Raw genomic sequence first — 20,556 nt, 5'->3', positions numbered from 1 at the left:
AGGAAGCAAGGCCCAGGAACTACCCAGACCCGTGCCTAGTGAGAGAATCAAACTCCACAGAACAAGAAGAGACTCCGGAGTCAAGAGAACCAACTAACTGGAACGCTAGTTTCTCCAGGAGAACCATGAAGAAAAGGGCAGCAGCATACCAGGGTACAACCGTAGAAAGAGTACTCCTCAACCAACTTGCTCTGGCCTTAAGGATGAAAGAACAGAGCCAAGAGAACAAAAGAAGACAAAAAGAGAGTCGAGAGCCACACTGTGGAGAAAAGACCCCCAAGGTGCCAAGAGGTCACAAAAGGAGCAGAGACTAATTCCAGCAATGGAGAAGCTTCTCACCAGCCACCAAGAGGCTATGGCAAGAAAAGGTGCCACAGGAATGGTAGCTAACAGGAGACAAGACAGCCTTGTCTAGCAGTCTAAACTGCGGTATGCCACAGCTGCTGAGAAGTTACTGTATCCAACCCGCAGAAAAAAACTTGGGTTAACCAACAAGGTGAAACAGTGCCCAACAGGCAAAGGTGAAAATATGCTCCACAGTCAGAGACTGAACTGTGCTCAAGGGACAGAAAAGAAGCTGCACTCATCAGACAGAGTAGGATCTGTGCTCAACGAGAACAAACGGATTTGCACTCAAAGCACACAAACTGAGCCACACACCACGGGCAGAGAAAGAGTTGCACACCTCTGGCAAAGATAGAAATGCACTGAACAAGCAGAGTAACAGACAGAGGATGAGCAGTGCCCCACTGGATGTTAGAGGTACCTGCAGAACTGAAGCTGCAGTAGCAATGGAACTGTGTATATAACGCAGACAAGGAGCTGCTTTCCACAAGCAAACAAGGAGCTGCGCTCAGGACGCCGGCAACGTGCTGCGACATCAGACTCCGTCCAACTGGAACTAAGGATGCATGCAGCTTTCAGCACGACGAGGATGAAGAAGTTAAAGAAGACCGCGGCTGGGCTGGCGGGGGGTTGGGGTTCCCCGCCAGCTGAAGCAATATTTTAAAAAGCCGGCAGGAGGAAGTGGACCTCGGGGGTAGGTGACGGCGGTAGGGGGGTCCGGGGCGAAATCTGCGGGGGCCCAGGCCCCTGTGGCCCCACGCAGATACGCCCCTGGTACCAGCTCAGAAGGGTCCAAGATCAGAATCAGATGCTGGCCAGCGAAATTCAAAGAAACATTGCCAAAGGCAGGGAAATAAATCAGGTAAGGCAAGAGAAAGAAGGAAAAACAAAGTTTCTTCTTCTTCTTTTTTAAACAGCCTTTCTCACTAGTGACAGGAATTAAAAAAGGTTTACCTCAGAGGCAGAAAAGGAGGGAAAAACAGTTTCCTTTTTTTTCTTTATAAACAACCTTCTTCACTAGTGACAGGAATAAAGGCTTACCTCAGAGGCAGAAATTCAGATATACCTACCACCACAGAAGAGAAGAACCCCACAGGGGAGACGTTACTCTATGCCACAATCAACCATCACCCTGCTAGAAAGACAGCTAGAGGAGGGAGGGGAGGAGAGGGAACCAGGGTCACTGGATATCACCCTAGCTGGCAGATGAGGAACTCAGGACCACTGAGTATCATCTAAAACTAACCCCAACACGGCTCCTCTGTCACCAGAAGAATCTGGGACAGGAGCTACCAGCCAGCAATCCAGAGCAGCTGCACGATCCATCCACCATCCGCTAGGAGACAGAGAAAATACTGAACATTCCAGGCTGCACGATACCCTTAAGGGGCGGTTTACTTGGAACTATTTTCTCTGTCTCCTTCCGCTGGTAGATGGACACAACCCATTAGTCTGGACTGGTCTGGTATAGATGACAAGGAAGTCCCTGTTGAACATTGAGCAGTTGGTATTTGATCTCATTCCTCTTCCTGCAGGTAAAGCATGTGTAACGTCCATGGTCACTTTGTACCTGACCATCTTGTAGGCAGCTTTCAGAGGCAATATTATGTCTTTGGAAACTGGCTTTAAGGTCCACAGATGCAAAACTACTTGGGTGCTTAAGAAAATTGCTTCTTTGGTGTTTGACATGAGGATCCCAGTTTCCGCCCTCTCAATGTCCCTATCCATCCCTTGCACCCAGCATCACTTCCTGTGTCGCTCTGCTTATCCAGCTTTTCGCCTCTCTTCCACACTGCCCATCCCGGGCCGAGCATCTCTTCCTCCCTTCCCCCTCCACAAACTGCTATCACTCTCTCCCTCCATGGATCAGGGTCTAGTCTCTCTCTCTCTTTTCATCTGAGGAAAGTTGCTTTTGCTTTGGGTGCATAATGGAACAGAGTTGGCTGTGCTGTACTTGACACTTTGAAACAATTTTCAGATGTATTCCTCATAGAGCCCTTTCATTTACCTAAGAAATGTAATTTAACAAATCTAACAAGTGATCATCGGTTGAAAGGACAGAGAATTTTCTGCTTTTGAGCTCCTTAGAACATGATGCAAAAAAACAGGCGGGCACCCTTCCTCATGCCAGTTACATCATGTAACTTTGCTTTGTGCTCCCTTTATCACGAGACATATTAATGTAACACAAGTACTCACCTACACTACACAGGATAGCTGAGCTTTTTGGCACATGCTTCCAAATCTGTTAAATGGATTAAACAACTTTTCTGAAATGCTGGCTATAGAGTTCTCTGAATTTGCACTTCCTAATAATACACATTTCCTCCCAGTACTCAGTTAATGACTTATGACCCCTGTAGCTGCATTTTAGCATCTAAAACTTCTATCATCTTTCCATAAATAACAATCTCTGATTCTAAGTAATCAAGCCTATATTGACTTAGCATTGAACGACAGATCATCTTCAGTGTTTGCTAGTGCCTGGAATGCTTCTTGTGTGCTGGGTTAATTCTGCTACAGCTAAGAGTAAGGAACTTGCTGAATCAGGAGCAGTGGACAGGAACAAAGACTCAGACCATACTGGGTAATTTTAGAAACATTTTGCAGTGTGTAAACCCCTTTTTATCTGTATAAAAGCCCACTTATAAGCTTACCACATGGGTTACATAAATAAAAATTGACACGGAGATGAGAACACACTTTATTCAATCCCCATGTAGGTGTGTTTAGGGCACAGACTGATCACAGCACATGCAATATCATGAAGTACATGCCTAGAGCCTGATATTCAGTCCATGGTGCTTAGCGGTTTTAAACCAACTTAAGACTGGATATTCAATGCTGGGCCATGTCCTTAAGTTAACCAGGCACCGGCCGATATGCAGAGCAGTGTCCAGTTAGCTCGGTGGATAAAGTAAAGTCATTTTTACTGCAGCTGTTTAAAATGAGCTTTTTATATTTTTTGTATTAAAGGTGTTGAGAATTGGGGGGTCCCGAGCCCCCCCAAGAAGGCTAGAGTGACCTTAATCTGACTCCATCTCTAAATAACACTAGTACCGGGGTAATCAAGGAGTTATTGCCTCTAAGGGAGACGTTAGGTCTAAGGAAAAGATACCAGCTTTATGACAAACTGGATTTAGGCTACAGGTTATACAATGCAGTGAATGATAGCCTGATGTAGCAAAAGCATTTATACTTACAGCCTTTCATCATTAAGTGAAGCCCACAAATCATCATTTGGAATGAGGAGTTTATTTGCTAAGGTATAAGTCAAATCAGTGATTGACAACAGGCATGTACAATCAATTCATTATAGGAATATAATAAGCTGCAAACAGGTGTTAATTATTTGCTAATCTTTTATAATTTCTTTTACCAATTAGAGGTTTTACAAGGGAAAGCAATTAGGTAATTTGTCAATTCTGCTGGACACATTGGTTTCCCTTGGAGAGAGAGTGGCAACCCTATTCTCTCTAACTCAAACCAGGAAATACCCGGAATTTTATAGGCGCCCTCAGGATATGGATAATATGACAGTAGATATACCTGATTGGATCTATGCTAATGTCATGGTTGTCACTGATTGGCTCATGCTAATGAGTAGCTTCTATCTTGCTACGCCTTTCCTTTCTCACACCAGCTGACCACAATCCTGCTCACAGGAAGTCTCCCTCCTCTCTGGAACAGCTAGTTCCCTATTTTCTTTGCACCTGCTATGACTCACTTATTTCTCAACTTGTTTTTCTAACTTACATTAGAGAAAATTCCACTTTGTAACAGATACGGGCTTCCATTTTGTGTTGAAATCCTCCATTTTGTTTCCATATCTATTGACTTAACTTTTTAGGCCTCAATCTGGGCTACAAACTAGGCCATACTTTTCCAGGAAGCTCCCAGTTATGTTAGCCATCAGATTTCTGACTCAGCCAAGGTCTGTAATGGCCTGAGCTCTATGACTGGGCCCTCCACCATTCCAGTGGGGGGGTCTCTGGCTGTACCATAATTATACATTCCCCACTTGTCACCCCCTCTGGGGAGGGGTGACACAAAGCTCGTCAAGCTCGTCATCATCCATTCCAGAAGGTGGCAAGCTATCAAACGAGAGGGGGAGTTTTGGTCTTACAAATTGCTAGAAGGTATGTGGGTAATAGCAATTTCAGGTGGATCATACTAATAAACACTTTCAGGTCTTTCTATGGCTTCTATTATATCTGTTGCATAGTGCATGGGGAGATAATCTAATGTATCTATTTCAGTGGTCTTGGGAAGGAACAGTGGTTTCGATTAAGCATTGTTATGGTGGCTCAACAAATATATGGTTAGTACTCTGTTTGCAAGCTGTTTTAGGTTGTAGGTATTCAGAATCCTTAAACAGGTCGGAATTCCTGGACCTTACTATTACTCATCATTAGCATCCAATCATGAGCACTAAAAAGTGGATAGCAAGTATGAGGTTGCCTCATACAGCAAAAAGGGTCAATCCTAGGAAAATTTATATTAACAAAGGTCATGCATGGATTTTGACATATGCATAATGACCTGGAAGTATGGGAAACATTTTATATATCCGTTACCCCACTTGGAGCTTAGTCAAACCTACAGAAAGACATGCAGCTTAAGTAAGCCTACACCAAAGTTAAACAATTGCATAACAGGTTGATACTAACAGGGTTTACACCTACATTATGATATCATAGCCAGTATTAGGGTGTGATGTTACCCCTGTGTCTGAGCAATATCAACTTCAATTTAAATTACATAAGCAGAAATAACGGGGAAACTCTTGGAAAAACAATTAGAACAATAAAGGAAATAATAGGAAAATAAAAATAAAACCTTTTCAATATATAGACAGGATTACTGCTACACTGAAAATAAAACAAAATATGAGTCTATAATGTCCATAAACAGCAACTATAAATCTCAAATGAAGTATCAGTTCTTAATCCTCTTTCATCGATCATGGTTGAGGCAGTGGAAGTGCAGAAGAATCTGGACGGAGATCTGGAAGATCTAACAGGGCTGGATTTTCACAGCAACTTGGGTAAGGAATCAGTAGAAGTGACAGTCTTAATACTAGGAATTGGGATTTGCAGAATGTATCCCCACTTCTGGCTTGCATAGTATGCAAGACAGATTGGTAATTACTACGAAGAGATGATCAAATAACAATAGTTAAGTATATGGAACAAAAGAAAAGGGTACCAAAAAAACAATATAAATTAAAATTTAGAGATGATGTTGATTGTTCAAGTTATTGATGTATGGAGGGTCAGGAATATGGTGCACAAAAATAGTCAAAAGGCACGGGCAATGCATTGAAATCTATCGCCAATAGGTATGGAATCTTCACCTGCGATGACTAACATTCACCAAGAGTTGGGCACTCAGCTGCAGGAGGCCAGCAGGACTTACGAGTTAGATGCTTCAAAAAGGAAGGGTAGCTTAGGAAATAGTCATAGTCAAAGCAGAAGACTAATGTGCAGAAATTTAAAACTCATAATTAGTCCAGGTGATGGAAGTATCTTCTGGAATCACGGTCGCTGTCTGTTGTAACAGAGAGCTCATACGTAAAGTGCCATGTAGGTTCTGAAAAAGAGGAGCCTGCAAAAATATTTAATACAATAGAATATTTAAGAGCATAACCAAGAAGGTCTAAATTAATGACATCATTTGGACAAAGAAAATTCTCATTCGAGAAGTTGGCACTTCTTTTTCTTGCCAGAGGTCAGTTGTAGCAGAAGTACCAAACCGGAATAGGCGGTAGATCAGAAATTGGATTAGCAGTCTTCAATCAACCTACAGTCAAATCTCAGCACAGGACCATTAGAAAGAAAAGTCAAGGAATGCATTGTTAGTTCCTTGGGGCACCAGTAGGTGGAGCATAGTCTCAATATATAAAATCACAAATTACAAGTAGAAAACAATTTTTTTCTCTGAAGAGTATATTGTGCTGGCATAGGAAGTCAGCAGAGTCTGAGGAAACACTGTGGTCAGAGTCTGCTCCAGGAAAATACAGCAGCCTTTAATATGATATGTAGAGAGATAGAGAAAAGCCAATATCAGAAATGTAAAAACTATATATTTCTACGAAGGCTCCTCACGTGACCTTTACAAGGTTCAAATAGGCCAAATGAGGAGGACAATAACCTATAGTCCTCTGTAATAGTTCAGAGCCAATTTGGAAAATAAAAATTATATTAAAATTGAAACTGATCCTTTCTATGCTTTCACAATTTGGGCCCTAAATTATGACAGCATATCAAGATTCATATTCAGAGGGATAGCTAAAAATAAGCTTATATATTCCCAGGAATCAATTTACAATGTAGAGTATATTTTAAATACAGAGGAGGAGCAGCTTTATAAGTAGGAAACAAATAGAAGCATTTCTTAAAACATTTCAGAAAAATTCAAAAAATCAAGGATATAATTTTATTAATGCAATAAATGCACAAAATGACCAGTAGGATATGTTCATATGATAAATGGAACAGCTTGTAAGCTTACATTGTAAATTGAATTCTAAACAAAGAGTAGCAAGGATAACACAGAATCATAGAAAAACCCATCTAGTTATTAAAAATCTGAAACACGTAATGAATTCCTGTATCATATACTGAGTTCAAAGCATTTGTAAAGATGAACTTTAGAGAAAATAAGAACTACAAGGGTTAATCTCTGTCATTCGGTCCTAAGGAAATCACGAAATAACGGTGTTTCCTAATTTGAGTTTACTGCTCACTGCAAGCATTAGACATTATGGTGACTGAAAATAGGGCTATACATCAAAATAAAAACTGTAAGTTTAAGTTTTCGTATTAAAACTTCATGCTGGTGTAATTAGTCTTTATAGAATTAATACTTCAGGAGAGGAAAAGGAAGAAAAGAAGGTTATTACTTTATCTGCTTCCAGAGGTACGGTTCTCAATTGTAGCTAGTCTTATCTGAACATAGCTCTGAAATAATAGCAATCTGAATTTCTTTAGTTCTGATTTACCAGTTAGTTATGTTATGCAAGGGTTAATCTTTAAACCCTATTGAGAACCAAAAATGCTGGAACTTTATACAATAATATATCTTAAAACTATAAATCTTTAAGAGGCAGGGAAGGAAGTTTGAAAGTAGTAGATAAGACGTGAAAAGAAAAATTAAAACAGTTAATTCATTCTTACGGAATACATCCCCAATAGAGAGCCAGGAAGTGAACATCAGCACTAGTTATTTTAAACAACGTCACAAATAAACAGTGTTTTAGATGGCATATAATATAGAACCTTTTATAGTAAATATCTGGAATAATTATGCAATTTTCAAAGAACACATACACAGACGCACACCTATAAAATCAAAACTGTAAGTGGATCTCTTTTACTAAAAAGTCTGTCATATGATACCGGAATAAGTATCATGTCCGGTATATCTGTCTTATCCAGATTTAGAATCCGGATGTGAGTACCGGAGCCAACAAAGATAAATTATCGTAAACCCTTAGTCTATTTATAGCTACTAGAACTAAAAAGTGCTTGCATATCTAGTGAAAGCAATTTACCGGAAGTAAATAACAATCTATTTAATCTCATGTCACAAATTAAACAAACATTACTTAAATGAAATAATATACAATCCTGGAAAAAAAAACACTCCTTTGAGATTTACTACCACTGCAGTTGATAGGCAATCTCGCGGGGTAACCTTAAAGCACTAATTTAAAACTAAAGAAATGATTCCTTAATAACTAGCTGGTTTAGTTTATGCCACTTACCACAGGACACACAGGAACATATAGACATAAAATTAAAACAGTAACCTAACCCTGATACGTAGAAAACTTAAAGTTCAGAAGAGGAAGCAAGATATTTCTAAATGTAGTTCAAAACCTAGCATTGGAATTTTGCACGGTTAAGGAGTTGTTTAGGGTTTCAAAACAAAAAACATAAAAATAAATATTCCAGTAGCCAATCACAAGTCGCAGCACACAGACAGAAAAGGAAAACCACACTCATACACAGACACAGTTATTGTCCCACATACAGAGGTGTCCCTATGTATTGAGGACAAAATCTTAATCCTAAATTTGGTAAAATAAAACATTTAAATTAGAGCTAATCCAATAGGCCATGAAAGTATACAAAGGCAAGCTCAATAGTAACACATACAATAAATGAAAATATACTCACGATTCGTGCAATGTACTCTCCAGCGCAGAAAATCAATTGAGAAAGAGAACAGTTGGCGGGATCACTACGCCCTTCCGAACTCTCGGTGGCATAGGGAGGTCAACCGCAAAATAGAAAGAGAACTGAATAGATGTTAGATCACCAGTATCTGGTGTTGGGTGCGGAGAGGAAGATCTGACATAAAGGGTAGTGAACAACATCACCCAATATGTATAATAACGGGACCTAGTGAGCAAGGGTCTACAAATAAGCTTCAGACCTGTAATTTGCTATAAAAAAAAAATGAACTAGATTAATAATAATATATATATTGACCAGATCTAGAACCTGGTACAAGGTCAGTGGTTCAAAAAGCAGCTTCATGGATAATAAGGAGACCTAGAAATGATAATGTGCTAACAGTTTACAAAAACATGCGATGATTATCCTGATAGTAGAACATGCAGAGACATAACACATTCATACTCACGCATCTGCTAATGTACTCCAACATAGGGACCTAAAATAAAAATTACCAATTGGCGGAAAGCTCAACGCTTTAACCGCAAGTGACATTAGGAGAAAGCAAGACAAAAACTGCAAACAGAAATGCAACTAAAGAGTGGGTGTATAAGTGAATAAATACCTAGTGTCAGCTTACGTATGTATCCTACTCTAAAATAAAGAAAACTGTTTCCCCAGGGTAGGCTTCTACAACTAGGATTCTGCTCTACTAGCCGCCAAGATTCAGCTCCATTGGCCATGATTCACTCCAATGGTAGAACCCTCAAAAGAGGGGAGGCTACTACCCCTGAAAGGGTCCAGGAAGCTGCGAAACTAGTTCCCTGAACTCGGAGAACAGATACCCTATGGTTTTTCACTGGTTAAGAAGATTCTGCTCTATTCAAATGAAGATTCCGCTCAATTCAACTAACCTCCATAGGATATTTTAATATACACCTAAAAATTTTGAACGAAGATTCTGCTCAATTCAACTGAAGATTCTGCTCAATTCAGTACACCAAACTATACGTAAGAATTTAAAATCCCCGGGTCAACTTGTCCGACTTGCAACTGATGCTTTGAGCGTCCCCTTATAGCATAGCGCGTATCAGAACCAAGCAAACTCATGTCGCGGCAAAAGGTCCAACTATGGAGCAAGCGCACTTCGAAAATGAAGTGGAATTTAGCTCAATTTCTAAAAATCTATTTATACCGTCATCCACCTAAGGGGCAGATATGAGTCCCATAGGTGGGTGTAAGCGATTCCTCAAGCATCGGTATTAAGGTCAATGGTTATAATCTGACACAGGTAAAGGAAATGATAAAAAAAAGGAAAGAAAAAAGAAAGAAATAAAAGTATGACATATGCCTAGAAGGGATCCTTGAAACCTACTCCAGAGGTAACAATCAAAAAGAAATTAAAAAAAAAAAGGTATTAAACACATGTAAGCTCTTCGGGCAAGGTACAACCATACGCATTCATCAAGTACTAGATAATAAGCTTGCCACACAGCAAACAATGAAAGGGAGACTGTAAAGCAATAGAGCGAAACAGCTGACAGTAAGGGAGCTTGGGCAAGCAGTACGAAATCAATCATGCAAAACGAGCAAAGCAGAAAAAGTCTGAGAGATACGTGACATTCACTGAAGCGGGGCTTAGAGATTGATGGGCAGGCATTGTAGATCATTAACAAGCAGCATAATATTTTCTTGTATGGCTGACACCCTTTGTATCGGGAAAAAAATTAAGGATAAATATATAGACTGATTTTATTAAAGTAAAACGAGTTGTAGATTAGTGCTATGAAAATGTAAAGATTATAGGTGAGCAGCGAACCAGCGCTGCCATCATGAAAGTAAAACTTAAGAGTATTCGAGCACAAATGTTTTTGCAAGAAAGAACTTGTGTCCATTAAAAATAAAGAACATAATGCATATAGAGAAATATGGCAGGAAACTAGGTTGAATGCATGGCTTGGAAACAATGCTATACACCCTTTTTCATAGAACACCAGCACAATATGATAGCATTTAAAAAGGAGAAAAACACCAGCTTCTTAACGGCAAAACAAAACATGTGGTTACATATGCAACGGGCATCCTGAAATGCTATCAGTTAATCGTTCTACAGGAAATAAATGCGTATCAATCATACCAAGGAAAATGTGACAGTATTGCGGATTAGTAAGACATGTATCTCTACAGGGCAAAAGAAATGTTACACATCCAAAAATTAACTCACACCATTACAGTTCAAAACTGAAATCACGAAGTATTAAATCAAAAAATTAAAATAATGAGATATGGGGGGGGGGGCATGCAAATACACATTATAAAGTACATGTGCCATCAATTACCCATTATACTAAAAATAAATTAAAGAAGCATCATCGGGCATATGAGAGGGAGATACAGATGTGATCGCTGGAAACCAAGGCAGAGGAAAGAAGGAGAAAGCCGGTTTTGAAGGGAAAGTACACTAATTTCTGTTTGAAGGAAAAATACACTTTTAAAACTTTGTAAGCACGTTGTGGAACACGATAAGGTCTATCAAGCTGTCACTTGCAGCGTAAAAAGAAAGAAAAACCTGTCTCGGGGTATAAATCTTGCCTCAGAAACAGAGTGAGAAAGCATTAAAGTATCAGACGGTCTATTGTTTTAGGGAAAATGAAATGAAATAGAGGGCAACGCCCACAAGTCAAAGCAGAACGAGCAGAAAATTGGGGAAGTGGGAGACAACGTCCTAATGGCATGGCACAGGAGAGGAGAAAAAATTACGCCCTTATAAATTGAGAAAGCATTGATACGGCAAGGCAAATGGGGTGTTATTTTGTCCCAGCATAGAATATAGAAAAATGAGAAATCACAGTAATAAAACACTGGCAACTTCTAAATAGCCGTTGAGAGGAAACAGGTGCTTCCTACAGCTATGGCGTACTGAGATGAGAAATAAGAAAGGCAGAGGTGGAACAATAGTCTTACTGAAGAGGGGAAAGAAGTACAAATCAGACGGAGTTAAGAGACATATAGAAAGATGCAAAAGGGAGCGGAGACGCCCACGAACAACAAGATGGCCACATACCGTAACAGTAGTTAAAAGGGGAAAAAAGAGTTACTACGCAGTTTTTTATTAAAGACCAGGAAATGTGCGTAACAGCTGAAAAGATTGCAAAGAATCATAAGATCGAAACTATAAAAGAAAATGAGCCGAAGTATTTTTAGAGGGCAGGGAAGGGCCAGAGAAAAATAGACAAACTGAAGTGTGTAAGCAGGAAGGGGGGGGGGCTGTTAGTTTGAAAGCATAGTTCAGAAAACACACAAACCAGAATGAATTGTAAGGAGAGATATAAGATTTCAGGGAAAAGAAAGAACACATGAGCAACAGATAGGGATGGCAAAGAATTAAAGGAACATAAACTTAAACATATACCGGATAGCCTAGAAAGACAAAAGGAGGACAGAGACTTAAGACACGAAATGTCAAGGCGTTAGGCTAAGAATAGCCAGCATAAGACCGCTAATGACAATCGTGGTGAAATAAGGAAAAAAAAACAGCCAGCATCTGCTAGGCGTGGTCTCCCAGCCTAGAATCTAGATGCCAATCGTACCCTTATGCACACCAAATACTCAAAAGGGACAGTATATAGGTAATGAATAAAAGAAGAGATATAAGGACAGTTATCAGATGGACAGAATCACAAAAGGACAGGAACAGAGAAACAAGTGTGCCAGTCCAGCGCAGGAGAATAAGGCGTGCAGGGAACAGAGGAAGAAGGCAGAAGGATAGAAGAGTATTTGAGGGAGGGGTAAGAAAAAGAACGGACAGAATACCAGTGCCCAGTACCCCTCAAATGGGCAATGTCCGTGAGAGGCAGGAAAAGAAAAATAAGGAAAGGCAGAGAAAGGACATCATAGAGATATAAAAAGCGACAGGGACGTGGTCCCAGTTATAGGTAGAAGGGGGGGGGGGTCAGGGAGATAAAGGGGGGGGGCGAATATGAGAGAAAAGAGAAAGGAATATTGAGTGACAGAAATAAAGCATTGAACGCACAGATTAAGGTATCCCCTCTTGCGTTCAAATGGCGGGCGGGAAGGTAAGCGGTACCCCTTTTTATCTGTATAAAAGCCCACTTATAAGCTTACCACATGGGTTACATAAATAAAAATTGACACGGAGATGAGAACACACTTTATTCAATCCCCATGTAGGTGTGTTTAGGGCACAGACTGATCACAGCACATGCAATATCATGAAGTACATGCCTAGAGCCTGATATTCAGTCCATGGTGCTTAGCGGTTTTAAACCAACTTAAGACTGGATATTCAATGCTGGGCCATGTCCTTAAGTTAACCAGGCACCGGCCGATATGCAGAGCAGTGTCCAGTTAGCTCGGTGGATAAAGTAAAGTCATTTTTACTGCAGCTGTTTAAAATGAGCTTTTTATATTTTTTGTATTAAAAGTCATGCACTAATGCTGTACAGCCATTACAAAATTTATCGAGTGAGCAGTTACTGCCACCCATTTTGTAGGTGGTAAGGGTTCGTGCTGTATTCCTGCGCTAACCAGTTAGTGCATGGTAATGTGGATGTGCTGTTTACAGCAGGAATGCCCATTCTCTGCCCCTCCCCTTGACGTGCCCCTTCCAAGAAAATGTAAAACTGCAGGTTTGGAAGTTACCGCAGGACACCAGAGTGTGCCTCATACTACGGCATTTTAAGCTGTGTTAGGAGTAAAAGGGCCCCTGAACTGGTTAGTAGACTGAATATCATCAGTACGTGGCTGAGTTCTGGCACTACCTGGACAGTGCCTTGGTGGTCACTACCCTTCTTCTGTGCCGCTGAATATTGGCAGATGACCAGCTCAGTGGGGTTTAACTGGGTAGGAGCCTCTCCGGCCTGGTTAAACGATTTTGAATATTGGGCCCCTACTTTATAAAATATGCATGTACATTTAGAGTAGGTGTAAATGTACATGGGTGTGGAGGAGTGGCCTAGTGGTTAGAGCACCGGTCTTGCAATCCAGAGGTAGCAGGTTCAAATCCCACTGCTGCTCCTTGGGATTTTGGGCAAATCACTTAACCCTCCATTGCCTCAACTACAAACCAAGATTGTGAGCCCTCCTGGGATAGAGAAATATCCAGTGTACCTGAATGTAACTCACCTTGAACTACTACTGAAAAAGGTGTGAGCAAAATGGAAATAAATAAATGGGTACATTTTAACCATGATTATGTGGTGCCACCTTGGGATCTTTAAATCACTGGCCTTTAAAAGATAAGTTATTGAAACAACTGGAATTTGGGGGTCTATGCTCTGGTTTTTAGCTTCTGTGTAATAACAAAGATCCTGATATTCAAAGTGATTTAACTGGGCAAGACAAACTCCTGCCTGATAAAATCACTTATGACCAACTAATCACCGATATACAGTAGCAAAACCTCACAGTGCAGCTGAATATCACCACAGATCGACCCTGCACTGTCCAGATAGTGCTGGTGGGGTGGGGGGTCTGTAGATGGAGCCTGTGAGGAGCCAGAACATAACATATTCAAACCACTAACCAGTTAAGTAAGCGGCTAAAGTCAGGACAGTAATTAGTCTCCTAACTTTAGGTACTGAGCTGAATATTGGCTTCCGGTAGCAACAGTAGGATCTAAGGGATGACCCAGAATTCCTGATCTCCCCCTTCCCCACCCTCTGAAGAATGTTGTCCATTTCCAGTCCTGATCCCCCTCCTCTCCTTCAAAGACTGGTGTCAACTCTTGATCCCACCCAGGGTCCCTATCCTCCTCCCTCCCCCAAAGAAAAATAAAGTCCAAGGCCTCAGCCCTCCCTCACACCCCCATAGGCCCCCTGGGCTTACCTTAAAGTCCATGGTGGTCTTGTGGGGGGTCATATGGGCAGCAGCGATGTCCACTTGCTCCTGCCCATTGCAGGACAGCCACAAAATGGCCACTATGTCCCCTTGGACTTTCAAAGTAGGCCATCCTATTGGAATGGAAGGATCAGGCCTTGACTTCATTTTTTTTTGGGGGGGGGGGGGAGAAGGGAGGGGTTCAGAGGTAGAGAGGATTGGGGTTAGACACCATTCCTTGGGAGAGAGAGGGACAGGGTATGGATCGGAGGGGCAGAGGCAACTGAAACGACTTCTGTGGGTCCTGGCCAATATAATAACTGGAGGCCAGTGCAGTTTAAATTACTCCTAGATAGTCAGTGCCGGTGCCCGGACATGGCCCGGCACTGAACATTCAGGGTTAACTCTGCCTGCTGAGGTCAGCATTAAAAAAAAAAACACTGACCATCACAGGCTGAATATCAACCTGAAGGTTTTTCTGACTGATAATGTGTAGAGCTTGTTTGACAAAATGGCGTTCTATTTGTGCATCATCTCTGAGGTATTTTCCTTTATTTGGTATAGACATGAAAGTGTTGAACTGGTTTAAGAGGTTTTGACATCTCATTATTATCAGATAGTTGATGTAATCCCTGTGGCGTTCCCCAGGGATCCCCTTTATCGCCCACCATGTTTAACATCTTACTGCATTCCCTGGGTTTAGAATTAATAAGAACAGGTTGTTTTACCCAAGCTATGCGGATGATATTACTGTGTCATGTCCCCTACCTCAACGCAAGCGGTGTCCTCGGGCTGCGCAGGGTCCTGTTGACATGCACACTTGACTGGCACAGCCCTAAGCCATGTGTGTGTGGTTCTTCTCTGGCTGCAGGCTCCTTGATTGCTTTGCTTCCATGCACCTGGCTCTGTTCTCTCTCTCTGCCTGGCTTGTAGGCTCCTTGATTGCTTTGCTTCCACTCACCTGGGTCTGCTCTTCCTCTGCCTGGCTTCCCTTGCTTCTCTTCTATTGGTCTTCTGGTCCCTCCTTCCCCTGCTCTTGTCCTAAGGCTGTGCCCCTTCTCCCTGCTGATGTCAGACGCCAGCACTTTATCAGCTGAGCTGTCCCTAGACTCCTTGCTTCAGCTTCTACTTTGATAGGTGTTACTTGCTCAGTAGTGTACTTCTCCTCTACTTTGTTCTTCGTTACTGACTGTACCTGGATTACTCTTGTGTCTGCTGCCTGCCTACTGACTCTGCCTATACCTGGATTACTTTCTTGACATGCTGCCTGCCTACTGACTCTGCCTGTACCTGGATCACTCTCTTGCATACTGCCTGTCTAGCCATCATGTTCATAACCCCGCTTCCTGCTCCATCTCATAAGCCCTGCAGGCCACCCGCACCTAGGGGCTCAACCTCTGGGGAACAGCAGTCAGCGCAGGTGAAACCCGGGGTTGTCCGGCCAACAAGCAGAACCTGGTCCGAGTACCAGGCTCGACAGTGCTCTACTTGGTACAAGAACTCACAGGTCTGACAGTAAGCTGAAGCCATGAGTTCGCCGGACTAACCTGACTTGGCGAATTTGGCCCAGGTTCTTCAGCAACAACAGGCCTAGCTGAATCATCTGTCCGGAGTCCTGCAGGACGTTTATTCCCAGTTGTGTACTCTTCAATTCCAATGGCAACTTCCTGCTGCACCGTCCGGACAAGTTTTACCCACACCTGGGTTAAGGCTCCCTGAGCCTCCCCTGTTTGACGGTACCCCTTCCGCTTGTCAAGGGTTCCTCAACCCATGTCTTATGTTTTTTGAAATGCAACCCGGAGTCTTTTCCTCCGATAAACTCAAGATCACTTATATAATCTCCCTGCTCTCCGGACCAGCCCAGGCTTGGGCCTCTCCTCTCTGGGAGCAGCGGGATCCTCTACTCACTGATCTTGGGGAATTTCTTTGCAACTTTGGGTTAGTTTTCGACATGCCTGTACGTTCCTCCTTGGCAGCTGGAGAACTTCTACAGATTCAACAAGGCAATTGCCTTGGTCAACTTTATGTATCCATGCGGGCCTGCACGATCATTTCATTGGCCTAGCAGAAGAGATTCTTGTTGGATTTCTGAACAGCATATTCTAGCAGTTCTTCCAGTACCAGCAACTACAGTACTTGGACGACAGTACACATTTCCAGAAACAGCAGTGAAACTTATCAGTGAAAAATTCTTGTCACTTCAGCACTGAGGTTTTACTTGGGAACCATTAAGACACCCCCATTAGGCTTGAGAAACTAGGCAAAGACAACAAAATGAGGCTTGGGAACCTCAAGTAAGATGCCCACCTTCAGGCTTGGGAACCTGTGCCAAGTGGCTGGACTTGCCTGGCTATCGGGCGTGACCTCTTGGCGATGAGGTTGCCACTTCCTATTGAATTGGTAGTGGCGTAGCCACCATGGACCAACGCATGCTTAAAGCAACTGAGTGACTTATACAGCAATTAGAAACATCGATGGGCCCTATATCCGTTTCATCTATCATTCAACAATACTGGCCAAAAAACACTTTTTTTGCAATCCTTATATGGAGAGACTCCAAATTGAAAACTACATATTCTGATAGAAGGAAATCTGCTCTTTCTAATGGTGCTAAAAGAAAGAATATTGAAGCTGTCCCACTGGAGATCAAGGGCATCAAAGATAGCCCAAAATGGGCAAAAATGCTTTTTATACCAACTTTGAACGCTTATAATTTTTCAACCACTTGAAGGAAAGTGCTGCAAATTGGAATGCCTCATTACAGCCATGCATTTAGTACATCTACCAAAAATCAACCTGAAAGGCCAACTAGTTTTGAAACTACAGCAGCCTCAACATCGCTGTAAATTGATTTTTGCTGGTTTTTTTGGCAAAGTTTGAGCCTAAACCATTCAAAAAGTAAGAGGACTAGGAACATGGGGTTTTGCCAGTTCATTAAGCCCTAAAAGTAGTGCAGGTTCTCCAAATATCCCCCTTGTACTACTAAAACTTCCAGTTTTACAGCTTCTGGAAGTTGGCCCAAAATGTCATTTTTGCTTAGGCGACATTTTGCAACCCTTTACTTGAGGTCCCCTAGAACCTCCAATTTTTAGTCTTTTGAACTAAAATTTTGCACAGCTTAGTTTTTTATCATAAAGAAACTATGTACCAAATTTCATCGAAATCTGAGATGGTGCGGTGGGGACGACCTTTAAAATTGGTCCACTTGACACGGAATGACTCTTATTCTTCTTAACAAAAGGGAAAGAATTCTGCAGTTAAAATTCTAGCGGCATGAGAAAAGCAGGGGAGAATACACTTAAATCTTTGAACAAGTAAATTATAACACTACCTTTAATACAAGACTAAATTAAAAGCTGCAGATAGCAAGTTTATTAAAACACATTCTAAAAAGAGGAGCTGAGTTATTTATAACCATGTGGTGTCAGAATCAGGAAGTAAATTTCAGAGCTCTCCATTTTAAACTATCTTAATATTCAGTAAAACAAAACATTTAAGTTTAAGCTAACCAAAACCTGTAGCAATTTGTTTCATGACAAGGGAACCGAGAAGCAAAACGTATCCCTTTAAACTACTAAGAGAAAGAAAAAGTTTTAAAACAGAGGAAGAGTAAGCTCTCATGGCTAGGTGCAATGTATTGACAAACTCATGAAAATTGTGGCTAATCTATCACTTGTGGCAGATAGAAAATAACAAAGAGCAGGGAATTCTTAGGAGTTAGCATACACCCCATATGTAGGGTGTAATGCCAGATAACAGAAACCTTTGACAGTAGATTGAGGGTTAGATTTAAAGGTGCCATAGCTGGGCTGAGCCAGCAGGGAACTGTCGTTAGAGGAAGTGAAATTGACTTAATAAAAATAGCTTTAAATCAGGTTGACTATATGCCTTAGTGGCAGCCATAATTTAAGTGGTTAAACATTGGTTAAATGGGGGTAAAATATCAGGAAAGAGCTCTAGAAATATCAAGACATAGGCAGAAAAACGAATAGAAAGAAATTAGAGAATGCAAGAAGACCAGGGCATGATCCTGGGATAAACCACAAGCAGAGGCATCGGGTATGAAAGCAACAGGAGATAGGTGCGGCTCAAAATTGAGAGACAGGCAAACAACTCAAAACGTGAGTATTTAATAATTTATGACACCCATAAAAAACAAGCAGCATAGTAAAATCACAGAAGGACTTAAAAGGTTAAAGTAAAAAAACAACCGATGGTGGGAAACATTGGACGCAGTTCCAAGCAAGGAAATAGAGAGAGAGTGATTTACGGCAAGACCAGAGTGGTGCCAATAAGTTATTCAGAGGTTTACAAAGAAATAAACTGAAAACATTAAAGCGTAACTGTAGATTTGATAAAAAGTAAAGCACAGAAAAAGTGAGCATTTAAAAAACTTTAAAGACCTTATGCTGGTATAATTAGTCGCTATAGCAATAATATTAAGTGCTTACAAATTATTGTGTTAAAAAAAACCCCAGGAAGTTAATGCTTCACGAAGCAGAACAATTGTAAGTGCGTAGTTACTTTAGTGGCTCTGATAACCCTCCTTAGTCATTCTGTATTTCTTCTTAAAGATATGTTAGCATAGATTATGCAGTTTCTGCAAAGCAGAAGTCTTATTTTAACTGTGTCTTTAAAATAACAGCAATCACAATTTTTTATCACATAGTTCTGAAGGTATGCAAGGGTTAATCTTCAGGTTCTGGACCAAGGCTTCCAGGACATTTACAACTGAATACAGTTGCCAAGAAACACACTCTCTAATTCAGCCCTCCCCCGTTAGCCCAGTACAACCACAGCATTTCCTGCTTAAAGTCCTTTTATTAACATAAAGGAATCCTGTTCAGAAGAAATGGATCCTCAGGAGCTTAGCCAGATTGGGTGCCAGAGCCGGTGGTGGGAGGCGGGGATAGTGCTGGGCAGACTTATACGGTCTGTGCCAGAGCCAGTGGTGGGAGGCGGGGATAGTGCTGGGCAGACTTGTATGGTCTGTGCCCTGAAAATGACAGTTACAAATCAAGGTAAGATATGCACAAAAAGTAGCACATATGAGTTTGTCTTGTTGGGCAGACTGGATGGACCGTGCAGGTCTTTTTCTGCCGTCATCTACTATGTTACTATGTTAAGCAGTCTGTATTTTATACATAAATACAGTCGTAGCAATCTGCATGTCCCACTTTTTCAATTGTAAAAAGCAGGCTTCAGCAACTTTAACTAGTTAAATTTAAATAAAGACCCAGGTCAAACCTAGTATAATCAAAGAAATTTAAGTCCCTGACACGTCAGTAAGGAAAGAAAAATGATTTATGATCCAAAGCACCAAGGTAGTTCAAGATTAGCTGGGAAAATTTACAGCACAGAAGTCACGGTTTTTACTCAGGAAGGGGCGTAGCCAGACAGCAGATTTTGGGTGGGCCTAGTCAAGAAGTGGGTGGGCACCAAGTGTTCTCCCCCCCACATGCAATGAGGCCAGTATCAGCAGCAGTGGCGTAGCCACAGGTGGGCCTGGGTGGGCCAGGGCCCACCCACTTAGGGCTGAGGGCCACCCAACAGTAGCATACGTTTAGTGGTAGCTGGTGGGTATCCCAAGTAGAGAGCTGCACGGCTTCCGTCCCCGCGGGAATCCCGCGGAACCCGCGGGATTCCCACGGGGACGGAGGCAGTTCCTGCGGGGTTCCCGCGGGAATGGAAGCAGTTTTGCGGGGTTCCCGCGGGGACGGAGGCAGTTCCTGCGGGGTTCCCACGGGGATGGAACCAGTTCTGTGGGCTTCCCGTAGAAGTGTAAGCTGCACCTGCACCAGCCTCTCATCTACCGAATACCAATTTATTTGAGTGCTGTCTCCTCCTCCTCTTCTTCCTTGCTTTAACAGCATAAATGTGGAAAGTCTTCCATTAAGGAGGTGGTAGAGTCACAAATGATGACGGAATTAAAAAAGGCGTGGGATGAACACAGAGGATCTCTAATTAGAAAATGGAAGTTATATAAAAAGCTAACCTTAAATGGCTGCATGTGTGTGGATGTGTCAAGTGACACTTAGATGGCAACTCTGGCTGTGATGAACTAGAGCTGATACCTGGCAGACTTGTATGGTCTCTGTCTCATACATGGCAATCTGGTTTAGGATGGGCTGGAAAGGGCTTAGACAGCAACTTCAGTGGCTGGAACATGAGGACAGTGCTGGACAGACTT

At 41.8% G+C, this 20,556-nt stretch overlaps 1 protein-coding gene across 5 annotated transcripts in view; it reads left to right on the top strand.

The window, feature by feature from the left end:
• LCP2 (lymphocyte cytosolic protein 2) overlaps window positions 1-20,556 on the top strand; it is an 888,998-nt gene that overhangs the window by 418,471 nt on the left and 449,971 nt on the right. The window contains exon 1 of one of the 5 annotated variants that reach the window (XM_030211065.1): window positions 18,254-18,487. The exons of the other annotated variants lie outside the window; for them this stretch is intronic. Coding sequence (XP_030066925.1) covers window positions 18,428-18,487 — 60 coding nt within the window. The 5' untranslated portion in view covers window positions 18,254-18,427. Of the gene's footprint in view, window positions 1-18,253; window positions 18,488-20,556 lie in introns of those variants that run through there. 5 annotated transcript variants of the gene reach the window in all.

This window comes from Microcaecilia unicolor, chromosome 8 (assembly GCF_901765095.1).
Source record: "Microcaecilia unicolor chromosome 8, aMicUni1.1, whole genome shotgun sequence".
Taxonomy (NCBI): domain Eukaryota; kingdom Metazoa; phylum Chordata; class Amphibia; order Gymnophiona; family Siphonopidae; genus Microcaecilia; species Microcaecilia unicolor.
Note: the sequence above shows the minus strand (reverse complement) of the source record. Positions and strands in the feature narration are given on the sequence as shown.